We start from the raw sequence: 15,837 nt of genomic DNA, 5'->3' as shown, positions 1-15,837 counted from the left end.
TCCAACTCCAGCTTTTAAGTTTCTCTGCCATATTATGCAGAAGGCACTTGGGTCCATATAATGCCAGCTGTGGGTGCCATATGGAAAAGCCATACCATCTACATATGTACAGTGTATTTCAGAAGCCAGAAGGAGTGTAGAGGAATGTGTAACTGATCTAGTTTTATCTTTCCCTTGCCTATGAAAATTTTAATCATTGAAATATCTTTAGGCCACAAATAGAATCATGTAGTGAGATAATTCTGAGTTAAAACCAAATATGTACTTTTGTTTTTATATGGACATAGGACTGTGTATGGATGTATGAAAATGTAGATTGAACATTTGGATACAGACGGGCTTGACTTTCCAATGAAGTGTATGGAGACGGATGTATAAATGAATGGAGATAGTGTATGTCAGTCTGCTCAAGCAGAGATTTCCTCCTCCTATAAATAGTTGGAGAGAAAGTTCTGTCTCTGCTTCCGCTTAGTTTAGGTGCAGAGTTCACTTAGATGGCTGCCAAAGATTGAGAGAGAAAGTCATTCTCTTGTCTCAGCCTGGCTTTGGTGATGTGCTTCTCATACCACAAAGAGCGTGCACTAATGGCCCCACGTATGGATGGTACCAACTGGAACCAGGCGTTAGGCTATGTTTTCCTTTGGAATAACCACTTTCCTTCTTCTTTTCCTTCCACTTCTTCTAGGCAGGACAGGGCTGCTTGCTGATCTCTTGCCCAGTTTTGCTGTGGAGATTATGCCAGGTATTCGGTCATTTAACTCTTTATTTGCTTGATTTGCTGTTACTCCATCTGTTTTGCTTCTGCATTAGTCGCTAATTGCTTCTTTAATTTATTTCCACATTTGTCTGTATGTCTCTGATCTTTTCCAGGATTAACTAAACCCATTGGAAGGACTTTTAAATTGCATTTCTTCTGTTACTAGGCCTTAAAAGAATAATGATAGTTAAAAATAGGCTGAGCTGGCAACCCAGTCCTTCAGTGTCAGGCATGCAGGCTCTCTGGCAATCTCCATGCCCATTTCAGTATTTCAGCTGTACCCATATGCATAAAAGTATTTTTAATAGAATCAGTATTTATCTGCCTTCCTTATTTCCTAAGTTGTATGTTTACCGATTCATTATTGTACAGCCATGTTACTCTGAATTGCCTTTTATAACATCATCAGACTTTTTTTCAAACCTTAGGAAAGCTATGTACCCCTCCTCCCTTGAAAAATACACATTTGCAGACCTACATCACTTTGCACACAATTTCAGGGACTTACTAGTCCCTTTGAGTCCCTACAGGTCCACGGACCATATGTGAAGGACATCTGGGACAAATATGCATCTCTGTTTTTTATGTACCTTCAGTTGAATCCACCAGCCTAGACAAGCCAACATCAGTTTGGTGCACCTTTATGGTGGTTGCAGTTGAGGGAGGCACAGAGAGGAGCAAGAATGAACTGTGGGGAAGAACATATCTAAACTCAAACAGTAGGAAAAGAGATGATTTAGTCTTGTCTTGGAGGGTTTCTGCCAGAGTTTTAAGAGCTGCCTAACAGCAACAGAGATACAAAATATCCCTGAGTATTGGTTTTTAGCTTTTTTTTTTGTTTGTTTGTTTGAGACGGAGTCTCGCTCTCTCGCCCAGGCTAGAGTGCAGTGGCCGGATCTCAGCTCACTGCAAACTCTGCCTCCCAGGTTCACGCCATTCTCCTGCCTCAGCCTCCCGAGTAGCTGGGACTACAGGCGCCCGCCACCTGGCCTGGCTAGATTTTTGTATTTTTTAGTAGAGACAGGGTTTCACCGTGTTAGCCAGGATGCTCTCGATCTCCTGACCTCGTGATCCACCTGTCTCGGCCTCCCAAAGTGCTGAGATTACAGGCTTGAGCCACCGCACCCGGCCTGGTTTTTAGCTTAATTCAAATTTTTAAAAACATCCAGAGTCTTCACATTGAGCTTCACGAATTATTCTTCTATGAATTCTAGTCCCTTTCCATTAGGTGACCAACCCAAACACAGACATTCTTTTTACTGATGTTGCTCCCAAGGACACAAATGTATGACTCTTTGTAATCACCTTATCCAGAATTCCCTCCATTTGTAAGCATTTGTTCATCACATAAACAATGTTACATTGCAGTGCTTGAAACTAGCTGTTACATCTCCCAGGCTGTTACATCTCCCAGTCTCGAGAAAGAGTTACTGTGTTTTTCATAGCTGGCCCTATAGGACTAAATTTCCCTCCCTTTGATTCCAAGAATCCTTTCACAGATAATATTCTTTTGTTTCTCACATATAACTTTCCAGTCTTATCCTTGACTGCTTGACCCAAGTTGTAGCCACCACTTCATACAGCTCATCTAAACCTACGAGCTCATATCTATCTCAGGCTACATTACATTGTTGTGTTGTTACTAAGGCTTAGGCCAAAGCCTTCTGCTATCGATTGTCCTCGGCATGAATGCTCTCCAGGCCACTCCAGCCAGGCACGAGGCCTTCCCATTCAAATTAAGAATGTATTTCAGGAAGATTAGTGAGGAGGGACATTCAGGAAACATGTTGTTTGTTTCCTCTAAACAAAGTCATTTTGTTAACCATTATTATACAACCCATTATTTAATAAAAATAACATTCTCAAGCTCCCAGCTGAATGTCCATTTAATTGAAGGAATATTTAGTAATCAAAATCTAAGAAAAACAATGTGTGCTTGAGGTTCAATTGGAAAAGGATTTGGGATAGATGGCTTTTAACCAAAATGAATTGCTTTAGTCTTTTTGGCTTTTCAAGGAAAGCATGGCTCTCCCCAGTCTGTCCAGGCCTCCAGTGGGAAGTTGGGTCCTGTAGCCAAGTCTCTAAAGTATGATGCTGAGACAAGTCACCTGAGGGCCATAGTCATTTTTATCTAAGCCACTTGCAATTTGTTTCCTTTCTCTTAATCTTTTGGGTGGGCAAATGAAATGGAATTCACATTCAGCTTCTGGGAGAGCTGTGAAAGAGGCAGAGTTAAAAAACATACCCAGATACACATGTCAGCCTTGCTATTTATCCAAGCTCAGAGCCACTTGAGCCCTTGGCTAGGTTGGCTGCCTCGTATGGGTAGCTTGAGTGTGATCAAACCAAACTCATTATCTGTTCATGGGGACAGTGTCTTCTCTATGGAGACCATGTCTGTAGTTTTCTCTAGCCATGGATTATTGTCCTGGTATAAGCAAAAGGTTTGGATCTCAGCACTGGTGCTGAGTACAGGAAAGGTGTTCTGGGGCAATCAGCAGGGAAAGCAGGTGAATACATTACATAAGGGGCCTGGAACCACCTAACTATAAACTACATCTAGACCCCTAGACATAGAGACCATTTCCTTAGGACTTATATAAAGAGGATTCACTTGACAAAAATAAATAAATAAATAAGTATTCACAGAACCCACCACTTCATAGCCCAACAGACAATGTTCTCCCTCCCCCCAGTCAGGATTCTTTCAGCTCTGGTCCCATCCTGGTTCTGATGCTACAGTCAGTAGTGTAAATCCTTTCCCCAGTATAGGACTCTGAAATCCCCACCTTGTTTTGTGCTGGTTATTACATGTGCCCAATGTAACATAGAAAACCTTCTTCCCTCTTCTCCATTCCCCTGGACAGAGGGTCTGCTCTTCTCACTCTCAGAGTTCCTCTTGAGTGTTGGGTCTCTGTCTCCTGTTAAGAGATGCTTTCTTCCCTAGGTCCCTCCTCCTCTCCCCCTTTCACTGGGAGATGCCAATCAGAGTGCACCCTGCCCTGGAGGTGGGCTGCCTCGAGTGTGGATTTCTTTGTGCATCCTTCCAGAGTGGGTGTTTGTTGGCCTGGTGCTCCTGGGCATCTTCCTCTTCTTCGTCCTGGTGGGGATCTGCTGGTGCCAGTGCTGCCCTCACAGCTGCTGCTGCTATGTCCGCTGTCCATGCTGCCCAGAGTCCTGCTGCTGCCCTCAAGCCTGTGAGTACAGTGACTGGTGGGGAGACAGAGCAATCGAGAGAAATGTCTACCTGTGTCTGACAGCTATGTGCACTAGGTTCTTCCTCCACCTCCTGTCCTGCCACCCCCAAGATTAGTCATTCCAGACTCTTCTCCGCTGGATGCCCCTGGCCTCAGGGATGACCATTCTCATTTGCCTGTTCACCTACGTATACCTGTCCACACTTCTTATCCATACCTATCCCTCCCTGCATTTGGAATTCTCATGGACACTATTGGTAAAATGGAAGGACAGGTTTGGCGTGGTGCGGTTATGGGGGAAAGCTGTTCCCTCTCCCTGAGGCATTCAAACTAGAGGAAACTTCTCTGGTCATTCCTTTCTCATGCAGAGAACCTCCTTTTTATATAAGAAGAGTGTGCAAACTGTGGCCTTTGGGCACCCACCCTGCCACAGATTTGTTTTATTTACTCCCATGATGACATGGGCTACAATAGGGCCTAGTTCTCATTTGAGGAGTCACAATTTTTACCTTACTGGCCAAGCCCATATAGACATTAAGTTTGGTACCCCTCCATAAACCAAACACGTCTTGAAAGAGAGCGGTACACCAGGTATCTTTAGTATCTTCAGGAATAAAGCAGTTTCTAGGAAGAATCAGGTTATTTGCTCTGCTTTTGAAATCACAGAGCAGGGACAATGTGCAAGCCCATTACTTGCTTTCCTTCTCAAGAGAAGGTTCAGGATCCTCCTTGAAGCAGCCCTGGGCAGTCCCTGTGCTAGGCTGCCTCCAGAGGGGCCGAGGCAGCCTCCAGACAGTGTGGGGAAGAGTGGGCTGCTGCCGTCACTGGGGATGCTGCTGTGACAGCTCCCAGAACCACTTAATTACTTATTTGTCAGGTACTAAACACGGTAATTCCTTATGTCGTTGCCGTTTGGTGGAGCTGGAGGAGTCCAAGGGAGTGGGGGACAGTGATTCTGATTAATCAGTTCTGTTCTAGGAGAACAAACACTCACATGTGCACATACACACATCCAGGAGCTCCCTGAAGTGCATCCTCAGGGATTTTTGGTGTGAGGGTTGTGGAGGGTGGGACGACATAATCTCTCTTGCTCTTGATCTCCCTCCACAGTGTATGAAGCAGGGAAAGCAGCAAAGGCCGGGTACCCTCCCTCTGTCTCCGGTGTCCCCGGCCCTTACTCCATCCCCTCTGTCCCTTTGGGAGGAGCCCCCTCATCTGGCATGCTGATGGACAAGCCGCATCCACCTCCCTTGGCACCAAGTGACTCCACTGGAGGAAGCCACAGTGGTAAATGTAGTTCCAGACTGCCCTGCCCCATGCTTGTCTCGGGCCCCCATAGTGGTTCCTTGTTGTTAAGAACAGTCAGTTCAGTGATGTGTCTTTGGAAAATAGTTTTCTCCACTCCAGAAATGGGATCCTTCCAGCTATGTCAGATATCTTTTGGGGTACATGTCATGCTTTCCAAGGGCTACAGGACGTTGCTGACCCCTGCCTTCTCCCTAGGCTCCTCAATTACTAAAACTATAAGAAAAGAGACAAGGTATCCCTTGAATGTTGATTATTCAGTTAGCAAATAGTTGTTTCATCCCTACCTACAGGAGTCCACTAGTACTGTGAGGGCCTGCAAGAAGTGTAGGACATGGTTTCTCTGACAAGCAGCATGGCCTGGTCAAGGAGAGAATGGACCTTTATTAGGACAATCAGATGCTAAAGAGTATGCTAAAGACAATCAGTTCAGGCCGGGCGCGGTGGCTCAAGCCTGTAATCCCAGCACTTTGGGAGGCCGAGACGGGTGGATCACGAGGTCAGCAGATCGAGACCATCCTGGCTAACATGGTGAAACCCCGTCTCTACTAAAAAATACAAAAAACTAGCCGGGCGAGATGGCGGGCGCCTGTAGTCCCAGCTACTTGGGAGGCTGAGGCAGGAGAATGGCGTGAACCGGGAGGCGGAGCTTGCAGTGAGCTGAGATCCGGCCACTGCACTCCAGCCTGGGCGGCAGAGCGAGACTCCGCCTCAAAAAAAAAAAAAAAAAAAAAAAAAAAAAAAAAGACAATCAGTTCAAAGAAGAAAGAGCTGGACTGGTTACAAAAGCTTCAGGGAGGAGGTGAAATTTGAGCTGGGCCTAGAGGAATGAATAGGATTTAGGAAAGCACATTCAGGGGATACTGAACACCCCAACTGGGAAGGTCAGCGTGATGAAATCCCAGAGCTGCAAGAACATAGTGTGAGTATGTGACAGTGTCCAGTTTGTCAAATTGACTGGAAGAAGGTAGGATATGATGGAGCCAGATTGGAGAGGGCCTTGAAACTCCTCCAGAAGGTCTGGGACTTGGTGTGAGAGCCACTGTGGGCAGACTCCTGAGGGCAGAGGTGGCACCATGACAAAGGGAGTGGCAAGCAGGAGACAGTAGAGCCAGAGAACATGAGCTAAGGTGTGGTTGAAGTGGTTGAGATATGTGAGCATCTAGATTATGATAGAGACAATGGAAGTGAAATGTGTGGGTAAAGCTGAGAGACACTTTGAAAGAAATAATGAGATATTGGGGAATGAAGGAAAAGGAGGCTTTAGGATGACCTCAAGTTGTCTAGATCATAGATCATAGACGGAATTGAAATAAGTGGTAAGGAGAGCTGATTTAGTTGAAGGTTACCCCCATTTGAGGCACTATTAACTTGTGGTTATAGGCAGGGGTAAGTAGGAGGTATAGGTGGAGGGGCAGGGTAGGGTGGAGAGGTAGAGGGGCATTAAAATATAGCTTTTCTGGAGGCATTTGAACAGGATTACAGGGTAGTGAAGGTTAGTATTGTATGTGCTATACATTTAGAAGGTGATTTTTAAATCCCTAGATGTAGATGAGCCGCTAGGGTTGGTAAAACAGACATTTCTTCCCTGGAGTTATCTGGGCTGCCTCTATTGTGAAGTGAGGAAGGGTATCTAGCCCACCTAATGAGCTGCCAGTGCCTGATTGTAGAATGAGTGGATATCCTCAGCAAGTAATTGGGATTTGTATTTTTCTCTCCCAGGAGCTATTAGTAGAATTCTGACATCTGATACAGGATGAGTCACAGACTGAGAAGTAAAAGTTAATGATCAGTGACACACAGGGAATTAGATAAATAAAGACAATATAGTCCATTTCCATGAAAGATTAAGTGGGCAAAAGAGACATCGGTGGAACTTATACTCTTTATTTGCCTTTTTTCTAATCTTTCTTCCCACCAGAATCCTTTCCCCCTTATTTTTTATTTAATGGGTTATCTAACAAAACTGTTCGTATATTCACAGAATAGCAAGTACTTGCTCTTTCTCGTTTTCTATCTTTTCCCCAGTTTCTCTTCGTTGCAGTTCAACCATTTTGGTCGCATTCTGCCATACTAACCAATTGTAATTAGAAGTGGCAATAAAATAGGAAAATATATTATTTCACATAACAAGAAATGTCAAGGTAAGGTAGTTCCAGGATTGGTTAATAGAACAGTTCAGGTAGCAGCCCTGAAGGACCTAGTTTTTTCTGTCTTTTGTTCTGTTATCCTGAGCACATCCTCTGTCCTCCTCAGCTGGCTCACCTCATGATCTCTTGATGACTGCATAGTTCCAGGTAATTAAGCACATTCAGAGATTGAAAATGGTATTCTCTTCCTTGTACCACTTTTTTCAAGAGTGAGAAAAACTTTTCCAGCAGACTTTCCCTTTTAGTTTTATCGGCAAGAATTAGGCTCATGCCTATTCATAAACAAAATTGGCTTGAACTACTCAAGACTCACCTCTTAGGCCTAAACAACTGTTTACTTTGGAAGTGAACAAAATCAGGGTTCTGTTAGCAAGGAAAAAGAGGAAGGGTGGTGATCAGTGTCACCGCAGCTAGTCTGGCCCATGCTGTCATGGTCTGGCTGGTGGAGCCAGAACAGACTTCTTCATGATCCTCACCAGACACACTTCTGTACTCATGGTCCCATGAGGAGTGTTAGTGATGGTGTTTGGCTAGTCCTCCTTTAGCCAAGGTGACTTATGCCAGTGTTCCATGTAGATTATTCTTTAAAGAACATTACAAATGTTAAGAAATGTTAATTTACAAAAATGTCAATTTAGCCTATTTTATATTTATATGCTACTTAAATTTTAGGGTAATTATTTCACAACACTAATTTTTCAGATTACGTTTGTACACAATAGTCTTTTGAACACTGTGTGGTTGAAAAGGGCATCTTTGATGAACTATATATAGTATAGCCAGTTGGTTCCCGAATGGTAAGAGGCACTCTAGTTCCTTCTCACATTCTTCATGGCAGCTGCTTGAGACCTTGTTACCATACAAGAAGACTGCCTGCTTCTGTGCTGCTCTGGATCCATCCCTTGCAGCTTTGTCAAGGCTCTCTCTCTGTTGAATACCCACACTCCGCCCTGTTCCCACCTCACATCTCCATTCTTTTCTTCTTTAGTGACTCCTTCCTGTCAGCATTCAAAATATGCTAAAGTCTCTCCCGTTAAAATACAACAATTCACAAAAATCCTGTGGTCCTCGGATGTTGCTTTCCTGTCCGTTTACTCTTCTTCACAGCCAAACTCCTTGAAAGAGTTTTGAATATTAAATGTTTCCTTTCCCTCTGCTGTCACCAACTCCCCGGCTCCCTTCCATCTTGCTATTGCTTTTACCACTCCAGAAACCAGCTCTTGCTAAGATTGTCTGATTGCTAAATTTAATGGATGCTTTTCAATTCTTACTTCCCTTGACTTCTCAAAAGCATTGCCACTCTGAGGCGCTCATCTTTCTTTGCCTTTCTCAGCACTGTACTTTGTAATTTTTCTTACCTATCTCCATGTATGCTGGGTGTTCTTCCACTGTGCATCCTCCAGATGTTCCTGTTTTGTTTGAAGTCCTCTCCCTGGGAAACCTTATTCACTCCTGTGGCTTCAGTCATCATCTATATGCTGATGACTTCTAATCATTATCTCCAGCCTCTCTTTTGCTCCTCAATACTATATATCCAACTGTCTTCTGGATCTCTCCACCTGGGTGTTTTGTAGGCATTTCAACCTCAGCCCCTCGGAAATTGAATTAATCTGCTGCTTCTTCACTTTGAACCAGCTTCTACATATCTTATCTCAGTGGATGGCATTGTTGTCCACCTTTTAGCCCAAACCAGAAGCAGAGACTTCATCCTTATCCCTTCCTTCTCCCCCACTTCCCTCATCCAGTTGGTCACCAAGTCCTTTCGATTGTAACTCAAAATAACCTTGAGTTGGTTTCTTTTCCTCCGTCTCTACTGAAACTGTCCTAGTCCTTGCTGCCATTACCTCCCACCTTGCCTAACACAATTATCTCCCACCTGGTCCTTCCACAGCTACTCTGCTTTGCTCTAATCCATTTTGTTTCTACATCTACCTGTCCTCCACCCATTCTTCATGCAAAAGAATTGAGTAGGCAAGTAGGGTTTTGAAATGTCATTTTCAAAATTAATAAGGATGTGTATCTATATATATGCCTACTGTATGTACACAGAGAATATGCAAATTTTAAGAATCACTTCTCCCACAGCTGAGCTGCTGTCACCTTGGGGGTGGAATCTGGCAGCTGTTCCATCATCCATAAACAGCTTTACTTAGCTTATTAAGATAGGACAGGAAGAACAAGGCTATATCCATGAGTATCTGCCTCAGAGGCTTCTTTTGCAAGTTTTACAAGTTGGATTTTGGCTGTAATAGGGAAATTAGCTGAAAACTTCCTAAACCTTAATTGGGTCAAAAGTATCAGCGAAAATCCTTCAGCAATAAGAATTTTTAAAATTATAGTTTGGCATCAAAGTGAATATCCCAATATCCCCCTCTGGTAAAATTGAAGTTGGCAAGGCTAATAAATTAGAGGAGGTGAAGTATGAAGAGCCACAGCAACCAAAGGACTTGGGCCAGACTGAACTTGAAAACAGATAAATCATCCATCGATCTTAAACTGAAACATCACTGGGGAAAAAAAAAAGTCATTTTCCAAATATGTTGAACTTTGGCCAGTAGTCTAGGGCATTTCTTGTTAAATAGTCTAGGACATTTCTTGTTAAAACATCACCATATTTCCCAGAGAGTTCTCTGATCTTCAGACAAATTACAGATAAAAATCAATTTGACACCATGTTATTTGCTTTCAAATCAAGAAAAATTTAATGAATGCCTGCAAATTTTACCTGCCCGCAAGGAATTTACAGTCTATCAGGTGGTCGCTGGGGCTTGTAAGTGGAAATAAAAGAGTAAGTAATACAAGGCAGTATATTATAAGATTGATTCATGATGCCAGCTCAGAAAGGAAAATCTCATCCTTGGAGAGGAGAGACCAGGAAAGGTTTTCTGGTGTTTCATATGCTCCTCAGAATATATGTGACATAGAGCCAGATTCTACCAGGATCAGAGAATAGTTTAGTGTATTTCAACTTGTAGCTTATCATTTTTAAAAAGTCCAATAGCTTTTAAAAGGAGGGTTGCCCAGGTTTTTAACTACTGAAACTAAATGGATGATACTCCTAAAGTCAAAAGATCAATACTTTGCCTCCGTCTTTTTTGACAAATTAGAGGAATTTAGATTTCTGAAGTCATGGCTGCTGTGACTAAGAAGTCAAGGCCGAAAGTATCTGGTACAGTGGAGTTTCCTTATAATGCCAGTACTGAAGGCAAAACCATCATCTTCATTTGAGGCTATAAATGGTTACTGTAACTTTTCAGGGACATGATAACCTCTGCATACACAATCAAATCTGTATCCTAATGAGGAGTGTAATTTGTTATAATGACATAGAAAACTATGCTGTAGTCCAAGTGGCAATTAACTGAGGATCCTCCAGCTGCTTCTCAGGGTAGCAGCCATCTCTCACCGACTGTCTCTCTCCACCAGGGCACAGCTGGTACATTGTTCCATGTAGCAACAACTTTATGGGCCCCCTCCCCCATGACCTCTAGCTCAGTATCACTGAATGTTTACCATAACAGTGCTTCACAAATTAGAACACCTCGATAAAACCACAGCTGCAGGTAGGGTAGGCCCTTTTCATAGTGCCTACAGACCTGCTAGTTTTCCTTAAAAAATAATTAATAATCATCATCATCATGATACTTATCTAAACTTTTCTACGATCCAAGCCTTTCCCTTCCTGGTCAAAATTCTCCAATAAGCCAGCCATGTGGCCTCATCTGCTATATGTTATGATCTCTTATGGTTTCTATTCCCAGTTTCTCCTCATTCATTCACTCATTCCTTCATTCATTACAAACACACATATTTCAAATGTCTACAATGTGCCAGGCTCTATGCTAGGTGCTGGGGATGCAGAAGTGAACCTAGTCCTTGCTCTCAGGAAGTTTGCAGTCTAGAGAGGAAAACTCTACTGAAAATGCACTTTTCAAAGAAACCATTAACCCTGCCCCAATTCCCAGGCTGACAGCAGTGCAACGAACATTTTTTAAGTTCTCCACTATGTGTAAAGCATGGTTTTAGGCACATGGAGATCTAGAACCATAAGGATTTTTTTCCTTCAAGAATCTTTGAGAAAATTGGACATTTATACAGATAACTTGAAACAAACTAGAATATATTAAGGGCAATAGTAAAATCAAACTGAATAATTTGTAAGTTAGCGAGAGAGAACTTTTCAAGCTATGAGAATCAAAGAAAGCCCTTTGGCTGAGGCAGTATTTGAGCAGCTCCTGATAATGACAGAGAACCCAAAGTGCTCCACTGATTTGGTCTTAGTTGTCCTCTCATCATTAAGAGATTATTTAAAGGTTGGGAAGTATTCATTGCATTTTATAGACATGAAAACTGAGTCCTAGATAGGTCACCATTTCTTTGAGGTCCCTCAATAAATAGCACAGCATGCGTACATGATGTCCAGTTCCTCACTTCCCAGACCAGAGCCTCATCCATCAGACATAACTGCCTCCAGAACAAACATAGAAGTTCCGTGGGATAATTGCATTTTAATTGAACTGTCTGTACAACTCAGTAAATGCCTCTGTAGAGACAGAAGAATGTTTAGCTTGATAAATAAAAGTATTTCTGCTAATCATTGCTTCCACGCAAGGATTATGAATCTAACTTCTGAGAGGTAGTGCCACTAAAAAGTGTATACTGAGATTCATTACTTTTTTTTTCTAAGTAATTCCACAATGTGAGATGAATGTGGACTGCCCAGTATATTCTCATATAGAAAATCAGTGCACCTGCAAATGGGTGTGTGGGTGACTTCTGTTTTTAGTGCTTGGACTACAATTAGAGTGGTTTGGAATTTTATATTTTAATCTTCCATGTAAATAGCTTGTGTGGGAGGGCTTTGTCCGCAGCCAGGGTAACGTGGCCAGACACTAGACAGCAGGGTTTTCTCTGGATTTACATGCAGTCATATGGTTTCTTTATGGTGTTTGCCCCACTTTGGGAACAGGGAATGTTGGAGTTAGGTCACTAGCTTACATCCCATTGAAAAGTCCTAAATAGCTGGAAGATAGGACCATGCTGTGCAGACCATACAACCCATGGCATAGCTAAAGCATTTCTTACTCTGGGCTTTCCTTCCTTGTCTTTCTCACCTTTCTCTTCTTACTACCTCTCTTCCTAGACTCTAGAGAGGCAGGATGCCCAGATATGGTTAAGCTTCCATCAGACTGCATGGTTCCAGCCCTGGCACTGCTAAATTTTTCCTGGGCAAGTTATGAAACCCCTCTGACCCAAAATTTTCTCAAACATAAAATGTGGCTGATAATAGTACTGTTTCAGGTGGTTCTGAGGAACAAATGTCCATGTAAAGCATTTAGCACAGTACCTAGCACATTTTCAGTGCCCAGTAAGTACTGACTAATTACCATTATTTTTCAATACCCATCCCATCATTCCCTTCTCTCTTTCATTTTTTTCCTTTTCCTCTTATCTGCATTAGGCCCACTGGTATCTATCACTTTTGGGGCTGGTATTGGGCTAGACTGATACTTAAGTGATATGGGGCTTAAACAGCCTTTGTCTCTGACAATATGAGTGATAGGGATGTAGGAGATGTTCTCTCTCCTGCTTTAGTTTTGTTTTTTATTAAGCCCTGAACATAACAGCTGCTTGTAACCACATCACAGCAGGTCAAATTAATCATGTCTAAAATACAGTATTCGTTTTTCTGAAAGGAAAATGCTGAAGAAATAAAATGGAACCATAATTAAAAATCGACATAGTTTGAATTTTGTTTTGTACTACTATGTATATGGTTTAGAAATTAATACTAGTTCTTATATACAACTCAGTTTAAGGAATTTTTGCACTATCTTCTAGGCAACTCAAAGCTTTCAGGCCAACTTTGTCAAGGTCCTTGATGTTTGAGTATCTGTAAGTTACCTGTGCTACCACAAAGTGAAGTTGGGATCCTCAGACAGTAGAGTGACACATGTCCTCAATCTAGAAAGTGGTCTTTTTTTAGTGTGAATACACTCCTCCAATGGAACGCGAAAGCATTGAGGAGATGAGCGCTAAGTGGAGCTGTAGGAGGTCAACAGATAGGAAGCAGAGGTTAACAAATGACTAAAAATAGACTGTAATGGAATTTTGTTGTTGACTTTTAGGTCCTCCATTCCAGTGGCGCCATCTGATAAAGGGGATCACAGATATGGTCCCATATGTATAAATATAGATTGTTATTTCTGGGTGATTTCAACAAGAGTTGTTATAATTGGAAACCCTATTTTTTACTTGGTAAAATAAATGGAGGCCTCCTTCTCCTGATATTTTCCTTTTTCAGCTCACCTTCTTGTGCTTTTCTCAACAGTTCGCAAAGGTTACCGGATCCAGGCTGACAAAGAGAGAGACTCCATGAAGGTCCTGTACTATGTTGAGAAGGAGCTGGCTCAGTTTGATCCAGCCAGAAGGATGAGAGGCAGATGTGAGCATCTGTTAGTTTTCTATGATCTGTGCATTATGCAGGAGTTAGTATGTTAAGGGGATTTGGGGGTCACCAAACTTGGATAGCCCTGAGCTTACAGGCTTAGAATTAACAGGGGTACTGGTGACACTACTGAAGAAAGTAGCTCTCAGTACACAGAGGGGAAAAACAGGTCTTCTGGTATGAAGAATAGAGCAATTCGGTAGCATCTTGGTTTGTGTTGGTTCTCTCCATGGGGCAGTCAGTATTGCTGGGGCTGTGTTATCCTGGGGTTTGGAATGCTTTATTAAAATAGTCTTTCCCTTCTACTACCTTTAAAATATATTCAAAGTAATGTCTTAAGATGTGGAAGCTTAAGTATCAGTCTTTTTCCAATGTGAAGGGCCCTAACCTTGGACAATACAATCACCAACTTGCTGCAAGGAGGCCTCCTGAAAGTAAAAGAACAAGTCTGGCACATGAATCTGGAAAAAAGAGGTTGTCGCTTCTCAAAGATGCCCAACAACAAAGATTAAGGGGCAAGCAAAGAGGCTGCTCCTCTTATCAAAAGAACTTTTTGAATACTAAGTCTGAAGTGGCCGGGCCCCAACCCTTAACTCAGCCCCAGCCCTTGGATACTTGCAGCTGACACAGCTGATTCTTGGGGTGGATTCCAACTTATCATGTATCATGGGAGGTAACACAGGGCAGGTCCCACATGGACAAGCTCATTATCAGAGGGTGCTGGCGGGTGTGGAAGTGAGGTCATTACGCTGTCTCTTTACCCTCCTCTTCTTGGAACTAACGAGAGACTTGACGGAATTGTTGGGGAAACAGTCCCAGACTAGAGGAGCTTTATTCAGATTAAGGACAACATATTCCACCCAGTTTGCAATTCTAAATTCATCCTGTCTGCGTTGTATCCATTGCTGTATCCTCCCACCGCACTGACTATAAAAAGACCATTTCCAGATTGGAATGTCAGGAATGCAGATGTCACTGCACTTGACAAGCTAGTTGTAACAATGTTGTCATGGATCCCTGTAAGGGGCCAGAGACAGAGTGAGTCAGGGACCACAGAGGAGTCTGTGCAGGAAATCTGCGAACCTCACAGCTCAGAGAAAAAGTTAACCAGCTAAGGTTAAAACTAAAGGAAGAATTCTGGTTTAGGTGATGTCTCCTGTCTCTCTCTACTCGATTAAAATGGCCTCTAGGGGCTTACTGGTCATAAGGTACTCTTACAGTCGAAGGGGATCTTAGAGATGGCCTAGGTCAATCTTTGTAGTGTGCAGATGAGGAAAGAGAAACCTAGGGATGCAGTGACACAATTAGGACAAGATTCCAGCTCTTCTGATTCCCAGTCCTGTGCTCTTTCCACAAGAAACACTTGAGCTAACTGTGGATGGTTCCATGGCTATAATGTGGATGGCTCCATGGCTCCGTTCTATTCAGAGACCATAGCCTTCTAGCTAATAGGACTTTAGAATGCTAGAACTGGAAGGGATTCTGAGGTTGTTGAATCCATCCCCTTCACTAAGGCAGAGAGGGAAAGTAACAGGCGCCAGTACTCGGTGCCAGTGCCAGAACTGGAACCCTGATCTCCTGGAACCTGCAAGTTAATATTATAATAACTGCATAGAGATAAAATAGGAATACTGTTTACTTTGAGAAGTTCTATTCCTGAAGAACATAGTAAACCATGGGGTGAATCATGGAAGTGGACAATCTTGAAATCTCATTATAAAATGGATCTCATGGTTTCAGGTTGGGGCAGGAGAGTAATAGATTCTGTAAGAATTGAGTCTGAGGTCCAGGCTCATGAATTTGCTAGCCAGTATGGTCCTCATTTGCTTTGCCCTTCTAAATGTGGGGGTTGTTTGGGGGATGTTTTTAGTCTGGGGAGTTCTAGTACAGGGCTCAGCAAACTATATCTCCTGGGCCAAATATATTTCACTTCCTTTTTTTTTTTTTTTTTTTGACACAAGGTCTCGCTCTGTTATCCAG

At 42.7% G+C, this 15,837-nt stretch overlaps 1 protein-coding gene across 4 annotated transcripts in view; it reads left to right on the top strand.

The window, feature by feature from the left end:
* Positions 1-15,837, top strand: part of ILDR2 (immunoglobulin like domain containing receptor 2) — a 62,590-nt gene that overhangs the window by 34,593 nt on the left and 12,160 nt on the right. For 2 of the 4 annotated variants that reach the window (XM_033196908.1, XM_033196907.1), the window contains exons 4-7: positions 686-742; positions 3,808-3,954; positions 5,065-5,241; positions 13,741-13,854. In XM_033196908.1, the coding sequence (XP_033052799.1) occupies positions 686-742; positions 3,808-3,954; positions 5,065-5,241; positions 13,741-13,854 (495 nt within the window). The remainder of the gene's footprint in view (positions 1-685; positions 743-3,807; positions 3,955-5,064; positions 5,242-13,740; positions 13,855-15,837) is intronic. The other 2 variants (XM_033196909.1, XM_033196910.1) reach the window with 2 other exon arrangements.

Source organism: Trachypithecus francoisi, unplaced genomic scaffold (genome assembly GCF_009764315.1).
Source record: "Trachypithecus francoisi isolate TF-2019V2 unplaced genomic scaffold, Tfra_2.0 Lachesis_group5, whole genome shotgun sequence".
NCBI classification, from domain to species: Eukaryota; Metazoa; Chordata; class Mammalia; order Primates; family Cercopithecidae; genus Trachypithecus; species Trachypithecus francoisi.
Note: the sequence above shows the minus strand (reverse complement) of the source record. Positions and strands in the feature narration are given on the sequence as shown.